Raw genomic sequence first — 19,631 nt, 5'->3', positions numbered from 1 at the left:
TCTGTGCAAACTATAGTTCCGCCTCTTCCTCACAAAGTCCCGCAATGACTGACGGAGTGGGCAAAAAATAGGACTACAAGAAAACAAAATGGGTGAAGTAAATCAAGACCGTGTATCTAAATTATTAAGATGATAAAATGTCATATGTACGTCATCTTTGTATATATACATCCATGATCGAATCTCACCAGTCTCTGAACTCTTTAGATACATGAAAATCATCTTTATTTGCGAATGGATATGGCAAATAACTAACTACTGTAGTACATGCATACATAGTTAAATACATATACAAATAATACAGGTCGATGAAGTCTGAACTGGACAATAATACAAAAAGAGTTAATAGATATGCTATAACACAATACAATAGGCTATGCATCAGGGATCTCCAACCCTGTTCCCGGAAAGCGAGCGTCCTGTAGATTTTCACTCCAAACCCTAATCTAGCACATCTGATTCTAATAATTAGCTGGTTGATAAAGCTGGTTGTTAGTTACAACTGGGATTGGAGTGAAAATCTACAGTAGGGTAGCTCTCTAGGAACAGGGTTGGAGATCCCTGCTATACACCACGAACACACACAGTGTGTGTACAAAAATATACAACTATTAACCCAGCAGCAAATATTTACATCTTCTATAAAATGATCCAAAACAGATGACACAAGTTGAGGCATTTTTGAGTTCCCCTATAATTGCTGTTTATACTAAACGAATTGTTCAGAATATTGTTCATGGAAATGATAATATGCATTAGAGAGATGAAGACTGGAGTATATTAGTTTTCATTGGCATCATAACCCATTTTAAACCAAAACTTGCCAAAAGGCAAAAGAGGGAGGAAATGTGTCCTACAGTAAGCCTAGGCAACTCTAACCAAACAGTCTCATCAATGTTACGTTCTTGAGGAGCTTGGTTCATAGAAAGTACTGTGGTGTGGATAAGAAGAGTGACTTAAATGATGTTGAAATGTGTCATTACTCTTGACCAGTGGTGGCACATTTCTCCGCTACATATCATTGCAACAAAACCAAAAATAATCTCAAGTACAGTTGTGTAGTTGACTAGCATTTGATGAAATAGAGTTGGAAAACCAGAATCATCCCAGAGCCAGTTCCTAAGTAATACATCAGATTGGGAATACACACTATAAATATAGAATTGTAAGATCACAAGTGAAAACCACACCAATCATACTTTCTAAAAGTACATTAATACCTACAAAAAACATTTGGCTCAGTATATGCACAACATTAGATACTATTTTGAGGAAGTAGTTACAGGAAGTATTCATTACATAGTTTGTGAAACTAGCTCTTGACTGTCAAAACTGCCCGGGAAAACTATGAGCAATGGTTTGTTCTCTTTTAGTCGTGTCTTCCACCTTCAGCGTCTTCCACCTTCCATGTGTTCCATCTACAAGTCTTGTAAATGCCAGAGAGAATGTTCAGCTCATACAAGGTTAGTGATTCTAACGTGTACAAATAAGGAGGCGGGAGGAATACTGGTTCCGTCCTTAGACAGGAGGTGGATGTGACGGTATCCTGGAAAAGGGAGTAAAACAGCTGTAGAAGACCATTCATCCCATCGTATTAAATGCTATTACGTGTGACTGTCATATTAGGAGGTTATATAATGACTTTGTACGAAATGCTTAAATACATGGATGAGCCTCACCTTGCTGAATACATGAGAAAGGCAAGGTATACTGTCCGACAAAATCATTCCTTGACGCCTTGTCGTAGTCCTCCACCACAAAGCGTACCAGGGCCAGTTCAGGCGCATGGATGGTGAACCGCAAAGTATCATACCACACTGGATTGAATCCTGAGCAAACACAATTCATAAGTATATAAAATAATAGAATATAATACTGTAATATACTGCTTTTTTGTATCAGCATTTCTGTAAAAAGTCACATTATAAGCATTTATGTGATTGGGATTTAATGGGTGTGTATATTACCATTGTTGTCTATGTATCTGGTCTCCTGCTTGGCCTGGTCTAGAGGAACTCCATGGATCTCCACTCTCACAAACGGGTCCACAACGGAGCTCTCCTTGATATTCACTTTGGGAAGCTGCTGTCCACTGATCACCTTGAAAACACACACAAATATATACACACACGAGAGAGCTTTAGGTCAGATCGGAAGGTTAGCGTTCCACTTGGTTTCTGTAGTTTTTCAGGTTGTGTCTTAGGTAGGTCTCAGTTTGTTATTTGTACCTGAATGCAGAGACTGAGGGGTCGGTAGCCTTCCCGGTTATGTGGAACCTCAGGATCGAACCTCCTCTCTGACATCCTCATGAAGTCAGGTTTGAGGATGTAGCCACAGCGGCCATTTTGACTAAACAGTCCATCGTTGAGGTCCATCTCAACCCCTGCCGTCTGGAAATTCAACGCAACTGAGGAAGCAAGGAAAACAGAGAAATTAACCAACTGATCCGAACAGAAGTATAAGCTTAACTAGCTTCACAAAGTCATGTTTGGACATTAGAAATTGATATTTTGTTTAATCATTGCGTCGTGCCTTAGAATGACCTAAAACGCCCCTCACCTATTTGAGTCCCTGTGTTCCACATTTCCTGTGGGTTGAAGTTGGAGGAGTCTGTTCTGAGGCCACTGGGATAAACCCTGGTCAGTTGCCTGGTATTGTGATGCACAAACTCTGCCCCTGGAAGAGAAAGGCAGTTAAACCATGAGCTTGAGGAACCATGCAATTGAACAGTACACATACAAAGCACTGTGTCTTCTAGTCATTCCGCCTCCGTTTACGGCCCTTACCTCTGAATGAATAACTGACTAAATCTCACTAAATTTCCTTTTAGTAAATCAACAACTTTTGGCTTCTGTTTTGTGGTCCAAACAGAACGACACAAACTGTCCTGAGTGAGTAAGTGACTGGTTGACCCTGACTGATGTTGTCATGAGTTACAGTAGAGATTCAGGCCCCACCTGCCTCTCTCAAGTGTTTGCGTGCTTTGGACTCTGTGAAGGAGGATATCTCGTAGAACTTGGAGTGAATGCGGGAGTGCTTGAAGCTGCTGAAGTGGACACTCTTGCAGTAAACCACGCAGTCCGACAGCTCCTTTGACAGACGCTGCTTCGATTTCTGAGGAAAAGAACGAGAGTTGAATTGAATAAACTTTATTGATCCACAGCGGGGAAATTGGAGTGTTGACCTTACTAAGCTACATTCAATTCAACTACATATAAATTGGGCAATGGCTTGGACAATACTGCACTAGGAGGATTGGATATATACAGTAAAACCCTAGTTTTGAGAGCAACGTGGCACTCGTGCAGTTTGAGAGGAGAAGTGGAGTGTAGCTAGCCCTGGGTGAAAGCAGCAAGTGGACCGAGACAACCCCAATATGGAGTAAGTGATACTTCACTATGAAGCCAACCACAGTAGGTCTGCCAGTGCCAATCAGGCTTCGATGACCGAAAGGTTGAGGTATGCAGGCGGGCACAAGGCCAGACTAATTAGCAATGCAACCAGGTCTCCCAGTCCTAGTGCACACCTGGGTTGCCTCTATATGAAAGCAGATCCGGAGCCAAACACAAACAGAGACTCTGAGCTACAGTCTGTCTTTAGGACAGGAAAGCCATCATCAGAGTCAGTTACACCAGGGCCAAGGGCATCCCAGAGTTCACTGCTCCTGTAGACTACTGGCTTTACCCTTGATTACCATATTGATCAAACCATGTCAACCCTAGTATGGCATTCTAATCTATGCCTTTCATTAAACATAGAGTATCAATGTTAAATGATGTCTTAGACCCATGGACTCCATCTAATCTGTTAATGGGCACTGCTTGTTATTGAGTGATATCATGAAAGAACCAAGAATAAAGTCAAAGGTGCTTCAGTGTTTAGCTGCTTAGGTTATCCCTGACTTCAATTAAGTGTCTCATTTTAGAGGGCTCTCTACCTCTACCCTACAGTCAGTCTTCTCTCTCAAGACAGTAGTACAGTCTTGAAAGAGTGTTGGTACTGTCGGCTCTCTCTCTCTATGGCTATCTCTGGTGTTCGTATGGCACCGTTAGGAGGCTCACTTGGTCTAGTCCCTGGCTTTAGCCCTATATCTTTCATGAGCAATGTCAGAGTTGAATGCAACCCTTGGATAATATCAGTCCTATAACAGTGTTATAACTTGGTTAAGTCAACACAGCAGATACAGACTAAGATTATACACTTTTGCCCTGATGGGATTGAGGGACAGTGGAGGAGTGAGTGACTGACGTCTTCTGCTAAGTGGATATGAGAGCGGGAGATGGAGTTGAGAAGGAGTGACAGTGAAATATGTAGGACTACATCCAAGCAGGCCCAGAGTTTAGTGACAGGACTAGGGTTGCAAAGCTACCAGTAGTTTACCAAAGTTACCAGAATCCTCAGTCATTTTGATAATTAACAGAACATCTATGGCAGTCTAACATAACTTTGGTAATTTAAACTTGAATAACTTAAAAAAAAAAATGTATTCATATATAGTATTCATTTTTTATATCTTCGTCCATATAGAGAAAATAGCCTAAGTAATGAAAAAAAAAAAACATCTATTCAACAATGGCATTATTTTCAATGAACTCTGTAACTCTTCCAACTATTGACATTTTTTACAACTGCCACCAGTTTGGTGGCAAAACATTAACAAATATTGACATAGTAATATAACTAAAAGTGTGTAAAAAAATATAAAAAGGATATTTCATGCTGAAACACTCATGTTAAATACCAATGGTATTCACTAAGTTGGTTTATATTTAGGATAATGTTTTACAGCTTTGTCATTCTATCATCTTATTGAATTATTTCCTATATTTTACATGTGATAGGCCACACAGAGGGACAGAGAAAATTACAGACACCTGTGATAATCTGAAGTACCCAAAAGGGTGAAAGATACCAAAATTCTGGTAGTTTACTGGTAAACTTCAAAAGTGTCCAGTAATATACCCTCCCTTTGAAACCCTAGACAAGACACACAGACAAACGTCTCGCAGGTCGATCCCTAGAAGAAGTGGTGAGAGGTCGGACAGCTCTGGCCGAGGATCAGTAACCCACCTTGGCTGTGCCTGCAGAGGTTATCCTCGTCAATGTCGCATGCACAATTGCACACACAGGCACACACCCTCCCACACAGGCACACACCCCCCACACAGGCACACACCCCCCACACACACCCACTAACCCACAGACACAGACAAACACGCACACCAGTAGCCTACCTTGGCCGTGCGTCGGAGGCTGTTGCTGTGGAGGCTGTCCTCATCGATGTCAGCCGCCTCGTCCTCGTCGCTCACCTCTCCTGTCAGGGAGTCCTCCGGCTCCAGCGGCCCGTTCCGACTCTCCTCCAGACCTCCGATCTTCTTCCCCTTGAGAAGAATCTTCCCCTTCAGCTCCTGTCAGTCAGAACAATGGATCTAGATTGTTTCATCACCAGGGAATAGATATCATGCTTCTGTACCAGGGCATGTTTCAGAAAGCCTCTTGACAGCACGTCTCTCTCAACCTCTCTCTCTATTGCATATTGGTAATGTAACATAGATAGATATTTAGAGTCACCTGCATACTTGATGACTGTGGGCACAGTATACTACAATCATTGAGGCAGAAAAAATATACATCAAGCTCAGAAAGACAGTCTTTGCATTGAGATGCAGGGCATATAAAGTATTTGCCTTCATTGTCCTACATGGACCTGCAGGTCACGCCCAATACAATGTTGAAAGACTGAGAGAACAATCAATCATATTCTATTCAGTGCTGAGGGAACAATATTGTGTCTTTTTAATAATTCACGGTGCCAGTGTTGCATCTTACAGCGCAGATCATATGGCCCGGGAGGCACTGATAGAAAGGTAGGTAGCAAGACAGGTAGTAGAAAGTGAAGGTGAACCGACAGATCACTCTACAGCGGGGTTTCCTAAACTCGGTCCTGCCCCCCCCCCTCTTCCTTTAATCTGGGTTCTATGTTAAAACTGTCAAATATATGCATTATTTGTTTTTGCTTTCTGCCACATATTCAGTATTTGCATGTCTCAAATGAGTATTTATTATTCTTTTGATTACACGTAATGTACTGGAATACATTTAGATTTTGTCCAAGGAACTTTTGGGCAGGTTAATCTGCTTTATAGCCTTATATTAATATAATCAAACAGTGATTATAAAAAGTGAATCTGAAATTCTGTGTGAATTCTAATGAATGTCTTTGAGGCATTCTATCAACAAGATAAACTGGTTTAATAATGTACATTCTGTACACTGACTCCACCCTAAAGTGTTTTGTTGAGGGCGGCAGGTAGCCTAGAGGGCGGCAGGTAGCCTAGAGGGCGGCAGGTAGCCTAGAGGGCGGCAGGTAGCCTAGAGGGCGGCAGGGAGCCTAGAGGGCGGCAGGTTGCCTAGAGGGCGGCAGGTAGCCTAGAGGGCGGCAGGTAGCCTAGAGGGCGGCAGGTAGCCTAGAGGGCGGCAGGGAGCCTAGAGGGCGGCAGGTCGCCTAGAGGGCGGCAGGTAGCCTAGAGGGCGGCAGTTAGCCTAGAGGGCGGCAGGTTGCCTAGAGGGCGGCAGGTAGCCTAGAGGGCGGCAGGGAGCCTAGAGGGCGGCAGGGAGCCTAGAGGGCGGCAGGTAGCCTAGAGGGCGGCAGGTTGCCTAGAGGGCGGCAGGTAGCCTAGAGGGCGGCAGGTTGCCTAGAGGGCGGCAGGTAGCCTAGAGGGCGGCAGGTTGCCTAGAGGGCGGCAGGTAGCCTAGAGGGCGGCAGGTAGCCTAGAGGGCGGCAGGTTGCCTAGAGGGCGGCAGGTAGCCTAGAGGGCGGCAGGTTGCCTAGAGGGCGGCAGGTAGCCTAGAGGGCGGCAGGTAGCCTAGAGGGCGGCAGGTTGCCTAGAGGGCGGCAGGGAGCCTAGAGGGCGGCAGGGAGCCTAGAGGGCGGCAGGTAGCCTAGAGGGCGGCAGGTAGCCTAGAGGGCGGCAGGTAGCCTAGAGGGCGGCAGGTAGCCTAGAGGGCGGCAGGTAGCCTAGAGGGCGGCAGGTTGCCTAGAGGGCGGCAGGTAGCCTAGAGGGCGGCAGGGAGCCTAGAGGGCGGCAGGGAGCCTAGAGGGCGGCAGGTAGCCTAGAGGGCGGCAGGTTGCCTAGAGGGCGGCAGGTAGCCTAGAGGGCGGCAGGTTGCCTAGAGGGCGGCAGGTAGCCTAGAGGGCGGCAGGTTGCCTAGAGGGCGGCAGGTAGCCTAGAGGGCGGCAGGTAGCCTAGAGGGCGGCAGGTTGCCTAGAGGGCGGCAGGTAGCCTAGAGGGCGGCAGGTTGCCTAGAGGGCGGCAGGTAGCCTAGAGGGCGGCAGGTAGCCTAGAGGGCGGCAGGTAGCCTAGAGGGCGGCAGGGAGCCTAGAGGGCGGCAGGTAGCCTAGAGGGCGGCAGGTTGCCTAGAGGGCGGCAGGTAGCCTAGAGGGCGGCAGGTAGCCTAGAGGGCGGCAGGTTGCCTAGAGGGCGGCAGGTAGCCTAGAGGGCGGCAGGGAGCCTAGAGGGCGGCAGGGAGCCTAGAGGGCGGCAGGTAGCCTAGAGGGCGGCAGGGAGCCTAGAGGGCGGCAGGTTGCCTAGAGGGCGGCAGGTAGCCTAGAGGGCGGCAGGGAGCCTAGAGGGCGGCAGGGAGCCTAGAGGGCGGCAGGGAGCCTAGAGGGCGGCAGGTCGCCTAGAGGGCGGCAGGTCGCCTAGAGGGCGGCAGGTCGCCTAGAGGGCGGCAGGGAGCCTAGAGGGCGGCAGGTAGTCTAGAGCAGGGTTTCCCAAACTTGGTTTAAAGTTGTTCACTCACTCCCTCGAGCTAAATTGAGGACCGAGGGGGCAACGTTAGTGAATTGGACCTCCACTTAAGATGGCAATCAAACTGCATCCGGTTTTGACTGGGATTCCCCCGAGGTAAAGTGGATAGTGCAAGGGCTGAGGGGGTAAAAATAATGTGTTTGGACTGCAGCCCATGGCAATTTGACATGGGTAAACTCAATATGGCCGCCGGTCCACGCATTGCAGAACGCTGGCTTGAATTGGAATAGTAATGTCCGCTGTAGTAATTGTATTTCTGTGGGTGTCATGTCCTGACCAGTAAAAGGGGTTATTTGTCATTGTAGTTTGGTCAGGGTGTGGCAGGGGGTGTTTGTTTTGTGTGTTTCGGTGTTTTTGGTTTAGGTTCTATGTTTTCTATTTCTATGTTTATATCTAGTTTTCTATTTCTATGTTGGGTTTTTGGCAATGACCTCCAATTAGAGGCAGCTGGTTGTCGTTGTCTCTAATTGGAGGCCATATTTAGTTGTGTTTGTTTCACTTGTGTTTTGTGGGTGGTTATTTTCTGTATAGCCTGGGAGCCTTATGGAACTGTTTTCATCGTTTGTTTATTTTGTTTAAGTGTTTTCTTTAAATAAATTTAGAAGATGAGCACTTTACCCACTGCGCCTTGGTCCAATCCTTACGACGCCTATGACAGTGGGACAATTCTGTCCTATCACCACCACCACCATCACGCTACGTTTGCCCTTGCCATGCCGTGGTGAAAGTCAGATCAGAGCAGATTACCTGGCTACTGTTTCTGGTGCCTGCCTTACCTCAGGAGAAGGAAAGCTGACGGGTATCTTTCCATCCAGGGTACTTTTCAGCAGCTTGTCCCCAAGGATGGTGTTGAGGTGTTGGGCCATGACTCGCTGCTGTTCAACACCGCAGTGGTTCTCGGTGGACAGGATGACCGGGTACTCTGATACCTGGGAGGGAGGAAGGGGGGAGTGAATAATTCAACACTGGACTGCAGCATTCTCAGTGTGAGGAGAAAGGCTATACCTGCTACCAGTTTATACACACCAACGGCTTCTCCACTGTGGCAGACAGGATATGGGTCGCATGGAGCAGCCCAGGCCACCATCCAGTTGCAGACCGACAGAGAGCGCGTCCCAAATGACACCCTCTATGTAGTCCATCCACTACATTGTGGGATGTCCTGTATGAGTGGTTGCATCCCAAATGGCACCTTATTCCCTATGCAGTGCACTACTTTTGACCAGGGTCCTGAAACCCTGACACACAACATGAACCTGGCGGCACAGAGGACTGTTTTGGCACAGAATAGGATAAGTCTTTGACAGGCAGGTCATATGCTGGTTTACTGTGTGAGGGCTCGGCTTTCTGAAAGGGCCGTGGCTTTGGGATATCATGATGGAATGATCCCCCTCCTGACTCATACACATATAATGAGGTGCTGAGTGAGGAGTGTGTTGATACTGCAAGGTACTGCAAGTTCTTGGATTCCTGTGTGCAAAGTACTGCACTGGTAACGGACCATGAAAATGCTAAACAATGATTGGATCTGAATAGTTAAAAACACCCCTGTATTCTGCACTGATATGTAAACATTATGTCACGATACTGCAGAGAATACCTGTGAAGCATACCATACAAAGAGGTTTAATCTTGTCATCACAATTTTTTCTGAATAAACAAATACCTTGAAGGCATAGTTTCTCAGTGCATTCACAACATCTTTGAAGAGGATCTTGGAGGTGAAGGTGTGTCCGTGGTAGACGATAGGCTCTCCATTGGGACCGTCCCAACAGTCTACTTCTACACACCGACAGCCTCGCTTCAAAGCCCTAACGAAGAAGAAACAAGTTAGCCTTTTTGAACTTTGTCCCAGAGTTTATCCATTTTTAATGGACAATGATCAATCCCTCTGATTCTGTCTTCTAAAAGTTGTGTCGTAATTCACCTCAAGACAGAGATCAAAATCATCTTCCAATACAAAGGATAAACCACTCTCAAGAACAGCCTACTAAGCCTTCCCATCCGCCACCACTGGCGTAGTGTACATACCGTATGTATCCCTCGACACTGCTGTGTCCTCGAAGCTGGTCCTCCATCAGGTATGTGTTGTGTGAAGAGGAGATGAAGTAGTGGTTGAGGGGCTGGGTCATGTCCTGGTACAGGCTCTGCTGCCTGGGGTGGAAGATGGAGCCCTCAGCTGACGCCAGGTACATCAGGAAACCGTCGATAGACATGGCCTTCAGCATCTTTGCTGTGGAACAACAAAGTCAAAAAAGAAAACATTGCTATCAGTTCAAACTATAGATTTATATTTTTCATTACAACCATCATGATAGTCATTCAAATATATTGGTTCCTGGTTGAAATAACAACTGCTTGACCATGATGTTGACCTGATGATATGGTTATTGACCTGATTATTCATAGGGTGTGATTGGTCAGCTATAGCCACAAATCATGCCAGGGTCAGAGGTCAGTACTACCTGTGTCAGAGGGTTCGTAGCGCTCGATGAGCTCCATGGCCAGCTGCTGAACCCCGTCCACCTCTTCCAGTTGTTCATCTCTCAGGAACTCCTCCAGGTCCCGCAGAGACAGCTTCTGTCCATCTCCAGAGAAGTCCTGGAAGACCCTGAGAACGTCCTCTCTCTGGGTCAGCATCTTGTAAAACAGGACAAACTCATCATCCTCCAGAGTCCCCGTCTGGGACTTGTCTGCCGTCTGTGGATAAAATGGAGAAAGGTCTTCAGGCCTCAACAGACACCAGCAATGTACAAGAATCAAAGATATATAAGGCCTTATTAAGATGATCTCAGGGCTTTTACCACGAAGAGTTGGTGAGCGTGATGTTCGTTCATGTCCACGTTCATCATCTTCAGCAGGACCCTGATCTCCCGGAAGTTCATTCTGCCGTCGTTGTTCTTATCAGCCTTCTTAAACCATTCACAGATCCACCTGGAAATGTCGCTTAAGGGAAACGTCATCATGCTACAGCGAAACCTTAGGAGCTATAACACAAACGATACTCTGCTATACACGTGTATAGCGCACTTCTTAACTTCATTAAGCAAACTAGCTAGGACTATATATCATATTTGGCCAGGTTCCTGTTATGCACTTTGTGACAACTGTTGATATATACAGGGCCTTGTAAATACATTTGATTGATTGGTTTAGCTTGTCAGAAAGGATACTGGTCAAGCTTCTCGCTCTCGCCCATGTTCTCCAGGTTCTCGATCAGCTTCCTCATGCCTTTGATCCAGGACTGTGCCTCATCCGCCGAGTCTGCCACCAGGTCCAGGTTGCCACGGCGACCACGGAACACCAGGGTGAAGCAGCGGTCCGGGGGAAACTCGTCTGCGATGCTTAGCAGAACCTCTGACTGGTGGCCCTCACGCACCGTCTCCACGTCACTCACAGAGACTGTTGAAAGGGAAAAGAGAAGCTGAATACTATCTACTTAGGTATCTCTTTAGGTATTTATCTTCTTAGGTTTTCTTTAGGCCCTTTGCTCCACTCGTGGCTAAAGGGAATAAGCCAAGTCTTTAGGTACATGGTGAACCCTATAGCCCAATATTATCAGTCACTTCAGTGATGATAAAACTAGACCCCTGCTACAACAAAATTACTCAAATGAGAGTACAAAACATTAGGAACACCTGCTTTTTCCATGACATAGACTGACCAGGTGAATCCAGGTGTCACTGACCAGGTATCACTTGTTAAATCCACTTCAATCAGTGTAGATGAAGGGGGAGTGTGCAAGCCACGACGAATTGAGGCTGTTCTGAGGGCGAAAGTGGATGCAACTCAATATTTGGAATGTTTTGTCCACTCAGTGTATAGCCTGCTGCCGAACATAATCTTGTGGACAATGATATAATAAGTATCATATGTGACAAAATGTGTGTCAGTAGGTGATGTTGTCTAAACGTTGCCTAAACATTGTCTAAGCATGTAAATGTCACTACTCACATGTGGAGTGGGCGTTCCCGGCCTTCTTGGACTTGTACCAGATGGTCATGCAGTCCTCCTGCAGCTTGAAGTAGCGCTGCTTCTTCCAGGTGCGAGACTTAATCTTCCTCATCACCGTGCCAACGATCATGGACTGGAGGTTGTCATCCCCCTGGATACCTGATCAGACACATTAGGGGAAGTAGGTGTCAAGGCCCAGATAACTGTCCTGTTCTGACATACATTATGGCAACCGCTCATTATCAGTCAACAATAGCCTGGTCTCAGATCTGTTTGTGCCGTCTTGTCAACTTGTACAGATCTGGGATCAGTCTAAGTGAACGGGACATCATCTCAGTCTCGACCCATAGAGTCATACGCACTACCCACTGGGTACACACTGGTTGAATCAACGTTGTTTGAACGTCATTTGTCAATATATTGTGACGTGGGATCAACGTGGAAAATGTAGAAACATTAAAAATAATTTCCATCCTATATTCAATATATATTGGGGGGTTGAAATTATGTTGAATTTCATATTTGATAAACATATTTTGTTTGACCTTGTTTCAATGTTGATAGTAAAATGGTATTTTTAAATCAACGTCATTGTTTCAACGTCATGCCATCAACCTAAATAACGAGGTATTGAAATAACATGTGAAGGCACAGTCCCTGCCTGAACAGGGACTCCTACTGGTATATGAGGGGGAAATGCACTTCAGTGAGAACAAGTGTTCCATCCAGACACCTACATACCCTACTTAGCTTTGAAAACAAGCTGTGCTCGTTTCAGCCGAGCTATTATGTAAACACAGATTGACACTGATCTAAACTACCTAAATAACCCTAGCCCTAACATATCATTAATTTGTAGACAAACTGGATATTGAATTGTGAATGCAATTGATATGTTGGATTCATGTCTCCATCTCAACCAAAAATCTAAGTTCAAGAATAGCACTACATCAAATCAAACTTTAAATTAACTTGAAATAAAGTTTGATTTGATTTAGTCCTATTCTTCAATTTAGATTTTTGGTTGAGATGGCGACATAAATCCTACATATTAATAATTTGTAGATTAAATTAGAAATCCATCATCCATCCTTCATATAAAAGACAATATCCAAAGGTAAAAGTGTATTATTAATATCATTAATTTTTCATCCTATTTATAGGGCTAATGGTAACTACTTCTAAACTTCCAAAGATCCAATCAACCATGGATGAATGATAGTATACCTAACAACATGTTGAAATAATGCTGATATTGTTTCCATTAATTGGTCTTTTTACCAATCACATCAGCTCCTTTTCAGAGTAAAAAGACCAATTAGTGAAAAGAAATATCAGAATTGGTCTGCATGTGTAAATGCAGCCAAAGTGTCCTTTGTTGGGTAAATCAGATGTCAATGTTACCTACATAAACTCAGCCTCACTCCGAATTGACTTTCACATACAGCTTGTGTTAGAGGAGTTACTTTAAAAACGATTTAACGTTATTTAGGTAGTCAACGCAAATGAGTATGGAAGTTGATCAAGGTCAAAATGTATTGAGATGATAGCTCAGATAAAACGAACACAGCTTGTTTCCAAAGCTAAACAGGGTACATAGATGTAGGTGTCTGGATGGTAGACTTGTTCTCACTGAAATGCATTACCCCTCATATACCAGTAGGAGTCAATGTTCAGGCAGAAATCGTTGGACTGTCTTTACATGTTATTTCAATATACCACTTTATTTAGGTTGATACAGTAGCATGACGTTGAAACAATGATTCAAACATACCATCTTACTACAACATTGAAACAAGGTTAAATAAAATATGTCTAATCAAATCTACATTTCAGCATAATTTCAACCACCCAATTGAATATACAATCAAAATTATTTTTTACGTTTCTGTGTAATTTTCAATGCAGTTTCAACGTATACATAGTTCTGATGATTATGTTGAAATTAGATTGATGTAACAACCTGTTAATCAGGTTAAGTCGATGTATTTCAGTTTAAGTTTTACCCTAATTTTTATGCTTACAAAGCTGGTTGAAATTTGATGACTTTTTTCAAATCCAATGTATTTTCATGTTAATTCCACGTGACAAATTACGTTGAAACAAAGTTGATTCAGCCAGTGTGTGCCCAGTGGGTATTGTTTTGATCAATATGCATATTTATATCTCAAGAATAAACTTACGCAGGCCACTTCCCGTAGAAGCCATCGATGGTTGTTTTACGCTTTTTCCACCTGCTGCCCAGCAAAACGGTTGACAATTAAATGTATGGTTAAGTCATCAGAATGTGTGAAGAGAGGATAGGTGCTAGGATGAGACAGGATGAAAGCAAAGTTGTAATATTTTACAACCAAATGATAGTTCACAGTGCTGTAAAGTCAATACTTAGAATGTCATATTCAAACTAAAGCAGACTTGATATAAACAAATAATACATATTTTGTATCACTCCCTGACTTTGCCAGAGCAGTTTTTGGATTTGACTCTCAACCTGTGATGTGTGACCTGTTGGGTTCAATTGCATTTCTTTAATTGACTGAATTTAAATGGAATTGACCCCAATTTATGGTCATTCTCACGAAACTGGCATTTGACCCACAAATTCTCCAGTGTCATTTTTCAAACAATTTTCTCTTGGATCACTGAGATCACTGAGATTCTCTTGAATCTTGGATCACTGAGATTTTCTTAAAACTGTATTGTTGGTTAAGGGCTTGTAAGTAAGCATTTCATGGTAAGGTCTACACGCGGAAAGTAAAATTGGATTCGATTAGGATCTTTACTTAATCTATTTCATCCTAATTATCTTTTTTTCTGATATTATGCATTTCATAACAATTTCCACAACTACCAATGTAACAATTGTCATTACCGCAACAGTTTTGCATGGACTCACTTTGTGTGGAATAATAGTGTTTAACACGATTTTTGAATAACTACCTCATCTCTGTACCCCACACATAAAATTATTTGTAAGGTCCCTCAGTCGAACAGTGAATTTCAAACAGATTCAACAACAAAGACCAGGGAGGTTTTCCATTGACTCACAAAGAAGGGCACCTATTGGTAGATGGGTAAAAATAAAAAAAGCAGACATTGAATATTCCTTTGAGCATGGTGAATTTATTAATTCAACTTCGGATGGTGTATCAATACACCCAGTCACTACAGGCATCCTTCTGGACTCAGTTTCCTGAGAGGAAGGAAACTACTCAGGGATTTCACCATGAGGCCAATGGTGACTTTAAAACAGAGAATTTAATAGCTGTGAGAGGAGAAAACTGAGGATGGATCAACAACATTGTAGTTACTCCACAAAACTAACCTAATTGACAGAGGGAAAAGAAGGAAGCTTGTACAGAATACAAATATTCCAAAACATGCATCCTGTTTGCAACAAGGCACTAAAGTAATACTGCAAAAAAAATGTGGCAAAGCAATTAACTTTTTGTCCTGAATACCAAGTGTTATATTTGAGGCAAATTCAATACAACACATTACTGAGTACCACTCCTCATATTTTCAAGCATAGTGGTGGCTGAATCATGTTATGGGTATGCTTGTAATCGTTAAGGACTGGGAAGTTTTTCAGGATAAAAAATAAACAGAATGGAGCTAAGCACAGGCAAAATCCTAGAGGAAAAGATTAATTCACCTTTCAGCAGGACAATAACCTAAAACAAACACAAGGCCAAATCTACACTGGAGTTTCTTACAAAGAAGACATAGAATGTTCCTGAGTGGCCAAGTTAAAGTTTTGACTTAAATCTGCTTGGAAATCTATGGCTAGACCTGAATGGTTGTCTAGCAATGATCAACAACCAGAGGTTATTCTAACATGTATTGACTCGGGGGTTGAATACTTCCACTTTGACAAAAGTATTTTGACAAAAAATTACAATTAAATCCATTTAACCCACTTTGTAACAACATATTGAAAAAGTCAAGGGATGTGAATACTTGCTGACAGCCCTGTAAGTACTGTAATTACATGCATGTATATTTAAAAGTCAAAAGTAACAGAGACAAGAAAAATAATGTATCCAAGGTCTTTACAGGTAATATTGGTGTATTAGGATGTGGATATTTGTGATTAAAGGTACTATAGATACATTTCTGGATTGAATGGGATCCTATGGGCAAACGGTATAACACAAAATGCCTGTAAAGTATCTACAGTTGAAGTCAGAAGTTTACATACACCTTAGCCAAATACATTTAAACTCAGTTTTTCACAATTCCTGACATTTAATCCTAGTAAAAATTCCCTGTCTTAGGTCAGTTAGGATCACTACTTTATTGTAAGAATGTGAAATGTCAGAATAATAGTAGAGAGAATGATTTATTTCAATCATCACATTCCCAGTGGGTCAGAAGTTTACATACACCCAATTAGTATTTGGTAGATATGCCTTTAAATTGATTAACTTGGGTGAAATGTTTCAGGTAGCCTTCCACAAGCTTCCCCAATAAGTTGGGTGAATTTTGGCCCATTCCTCCTGACAGAGCTGGTGTAACTGAGTCAAGTTTGTAGGCCTCCTTGCTCGCACATACTTTTTCAGTTCTGCCCACAACTTTTCTATAGGATTGAGGTCAGGGCTTTGTGATGGCCACTCCAATACCTTGACTTTGTTGTCCTTAAGCCATTTCACCACAACTTTAGAAGTATTTTTGGGGTCATTGTCCATTTGGAAGACCCATTTGCGACCAAGCTTTAACTTTCTGACTGATGTCTTGAGATGTTGTTTCAATATACACTGCTCAAAAAAATAAAGGGAACACTTAAACAACACAATGTAACTCCAAGTCAATCACACTTCTGTGAAATCAAACTGTCCCCTTAGGAAGCAACACTGATTGACAATACATTTCACATGCTGTTGTGCAAATGGAATAGACAACAGGTGGAAATTATAGGCAATTAGCAAGACACCCCCAATAAAGGAGTGGTTCTGCAAGTGGTGACCACAGACCACTTCTCAGTTCCTATGCTTCCTGGCTGATGTTTTGGTCACTTTTGAATGCTGGCGGTGCTTTCACTCTAGTGGTAGCATGAGACGGAGTCTACAACCCACACAAGTGGCTCAGGTAGTGCAGCTCATCCAGGATGGCACATCAATGCGAGCTGTGGCAAGAAGGTTTGCTGTGTCTGTCAGCGTAGTGTCCAGTGCATGGAGGCGCTACCAGGAGACAGGCCAGTACATCAGGAGACGTGGAGGAGGCCGTAGGAGGGCAACAACCCAGCAGCAGGACCGCTACCTCTGCCTTTGTGCAAGGAGGAGTAGGAAGAGCACTGCCAGAGCCCTGCAAAATGACCTCCTGCAGGCCACAAATGTGCATGTGTCTGCTCAAACGGTCAGAAACAGACTCCATGAGGGTGGTATGAGGGCCCGACGTCCACAGGTGGGGGTTGTGCTTACAGCCCAACACCGTGCAGGACGTTTGGCATTTGCCAGAGAACACCAAGATTGGCAAATTCGCCACTGGCGCCCTGTGCTCGTCACAGATGAAAGCAGGTTCACACTGAGCACATGTGACAGACGTGACAGAGTCTGGAGACGCCGTGGAGAACGTTCTGCTGCCTGCAACATCCTCCAGCATGACCGGTTTGGCGGTGGGTCAGTCATGGTGTGGGGTGGCATTTCTTTGGGGGGCCGCACAGCCCTCCATGTGCTCGCCAGAGGTAGCCTGACTGCCATTAGGTACCGAGATGAGATCCTCAGACCCCTTGTGAGACCATATGAGACCATATGATGGAGCGAGACATCATGTCTCGCTCCATCCACCAACGCCACGTTGCACCACAGACTGTCCAGCAGTTGGCGGATGCTTTAGTCCAGGTCTGGGAGGAGATCCCTCAGGAGACCATCCGCCACCTCATCAGGAGCATGCCCAGGCGTTGTAGGGAGGTCATACAGGCACGAGACAGGGAATTTTTACGAGGATTAAATGTCAGGAATTGTGAAAAACTGAGTTCAAATGTATTTGGCTAAGGTGTATGTAAACTTCCGACTTCAACTGTATATAGTTTAATGTAAACTTCAACTAGTATACAATTGTTAGGATTGATGGACAAACTACAGCATCATATTTTGTGTTTTATTAAAATACGTTTTTTCTAAAGTACAATTTTATAAAATGACCTGAGAATTTAATCCGGACACATCTCGGTAATGAGAATTTGGGGTGAAAATGTACAAAATTCAGGCACATTTTTTAGATCGATTTAAAATAAGAAACTGCCAAAAACTAGACATCTTAGTCTTCAGAATTGTAGTTTATTTGTGCAGATGCATCATGGTTTTGTAACAATTTGAAACAGACATGCTTAAAACTGGTTTCATGAGAATCGCCCCAATGCTGCATAGCACAGCACTTTTTAAGTCCAGGATCAGCAGCCTCTTTGTCCTACCCTCATCCTCCTATCTTTGTCCATTCAGCCTGTACCAGGCGGGTGGAAAGCACCGGCTCTGTTTTGCTGTGTCATGTTTTCACTGAGTAGTCATTCTATGACTTTGTCCTCTTCTTGTTTTGAGAGGTGGAATTCTGAGGCCAGTTTTTTTAATCTCTGCCATTGTTTGGAATGACATTCCATTCACTCATCATAGCAATCCTATCTAGGTAGATTTATGAACAAGGTATAAAAATAGTTTATAATCTGCTTATATCAACCTTTGCAGTGGAACTCAAACCCATCTAAAATAATGTCTGGTGGGACAAGAGGTTAATCCTTGTCCCAGGAAATGATCTCACACTTGGCCACATTCATGACTGCTGACAACATCACACCCAAAAACAAATGGAAACACTTCTGATAGCATCCTCACTGAGAAACGTTTGTTAAACAAATGCGCAGTATATGGTATATTAAACACACCTATCAAGCCTTTGAACTTCCAGAGCGAAAAGCAATAAAAAGTTAATGCAAAGCAATTCCATTTATTTAATCTAATTTGAATTATTCATTGTGCAAAGCTGTCATGGTGGCTACGTTGAAGAATCTCAAATATAAAATATATTTTGACTTGTTAAACACTTTTTTGGTTACTACATGATTCCATGTGTTATTTCATAGTTTTGATGTCTTCACTATTATTCTACAATGTAGAAAATAGTAAAAATTAAGAAAAACCCTTGAATGAGTAGGTGTTTCCAAACTCTTGACTGGTACTGAATATACACACAGTGTGTTATACTTGTGTATAACTGGTGTCAGTATGAGAAGAGGACAGGCAGACTTAAAGGTATTATTATTATTATTTACAATGATGGCCTACCCTGTAGAAAATGTAGAAAATAGTAAAGAAAGAAAAACTCTTGAATGACTAGGTGTGACTGGTACTGTGTGTATATATATATATATATATATATATATATATATATATAGTAGTCAAAACTATCCTCTCCACTGATTCCATTTCTTCTACCTCTTCTAAATCTCTGTCATACTGCCTGACCACATTATTTCACTGGGTTCAGAAAAAAAAACATGTCGCCTAAATAATTGAATTCATCCTCACCAAGAACCCTGCAACACATTTAAATGTTACTAATTGAAGCTGGTCAAGTTCCCTATGTACAACAGTCAGTAGGCTAGCAAACATGGAGGAATGAATGTATTGACAGACATAAAATGAAGGGACAGCAGGTGGAGAGAGGATAGCTACTGACTCACCCGATGGAGGGGCATCTCAGCTGGGTCCAGGTGCGTCCTGTGCCTGTTGTGGTTCCGGAGCTTGAGACAGGGAGGGGAGCTGGCCCTGTCTGTCTGGCTGGGTCAGCTCTGGCTCTGCATGCCGCTGTAGAGAGCTGAGAGAGAGGCGGGCAGAGATAGCTGATCCTTACTGAGTCAACAACACTCTGACA

At 43.5% G+C, this 19,631-nt stretch overlaps 1 protein-coding gene across 3 annotated transcripts; it reads right to left on the bottom strand.

The window, feature by feature from the left end:
• Nucleotides 1–208: 208 nt before the first annotated feature.
• LOC106575211 (1-phosphatidylinositol 4,5-bisphosphate phosphodiesterase delta-4) lies at nt 209–19,631 on the bottom strand. Of its 3 annotated transcripts, none has more exons than XM_014151568.2 (16): nt 19,441–19,631; nt 13,949–13,999; nt 11,766–11,924; nt 10,985–11,213; nt 10,616–10,778; nt 10,277–10,511; nt 9,843–10,044; nt 9,478–9,622; nt 8,588–8,740; nt 5,235–5,408; nt 2,958–3,114; nt 2,560–2,676; nt 2,229–2,407; nt 1,968–2,100; nt 1,680–1,829; nt 209–1,546 (listed from the first exon to the last, which is right to left on the bottom strand). In XM_014151568.2, exons 2-16 carry the CDS (start codon nt 13,971–13,973, stop codon nt 1,455–1,457), a joined length of 2,313 nt encoding a protein of 770 aa, XP_014007043.2. In that variant the 5' UTR covers nt 13,974–13,999; nt 19,441–19,631; the 3' UTR covers nt 209–1,454. The 3 variants fall into 3 exon arrangements, with proteins under 3 accessions (XP_014007043.2, XP_014007042.2, XP_014007044.2); XM_014151567.2 differs by having other exon boundaries at nt 13,949–14,002; nt 19,441–19,629; XM_014151569.2 differs by having other exon boundaries at nt 10,616–10,745; nt 13,949–14,002; nt 19,441–19,629.

This window comes from Salmo salar, chromosome ssa17, assembly GCF_905237065.1.
Source record: "Salmo salar chromosome ssa17, Ssal_v3.1, whole genome shotgun sequence".
Lineage (NCBI taxonomy): Eukaryota > Metazoa > Chordata > Actinopteri > Salmoniformes > Salmonidae > Salmo > Salmo salar.
This window is presented reverse-complemented; position numbering and strand designations above follow the sequence as displayed.

Bases quoted from the DNA above. Each gene is read 5' to 3' on its own strand.
- LOC106575211 (XM_014151568.2), bottom strand. From the start codon at position 13,973: ATGGCTTCTACGGGAAGTGGCCTGC. The intron at 11,925-13,948 runs GTAAGTTTATTC...GTGTCTGATCAG, and splicing joins TTCTACGGGAAGTGGCCTGC to GTATCCAGGGGGATGACAAC. The intron at 10,512-10,615 runs GTAAAAGCCCTG...TTTTATCCACAG, and splicing joins ACGCTCACCAACTCTTCGTG to ACGGCAGACAAGTCCCAGAC.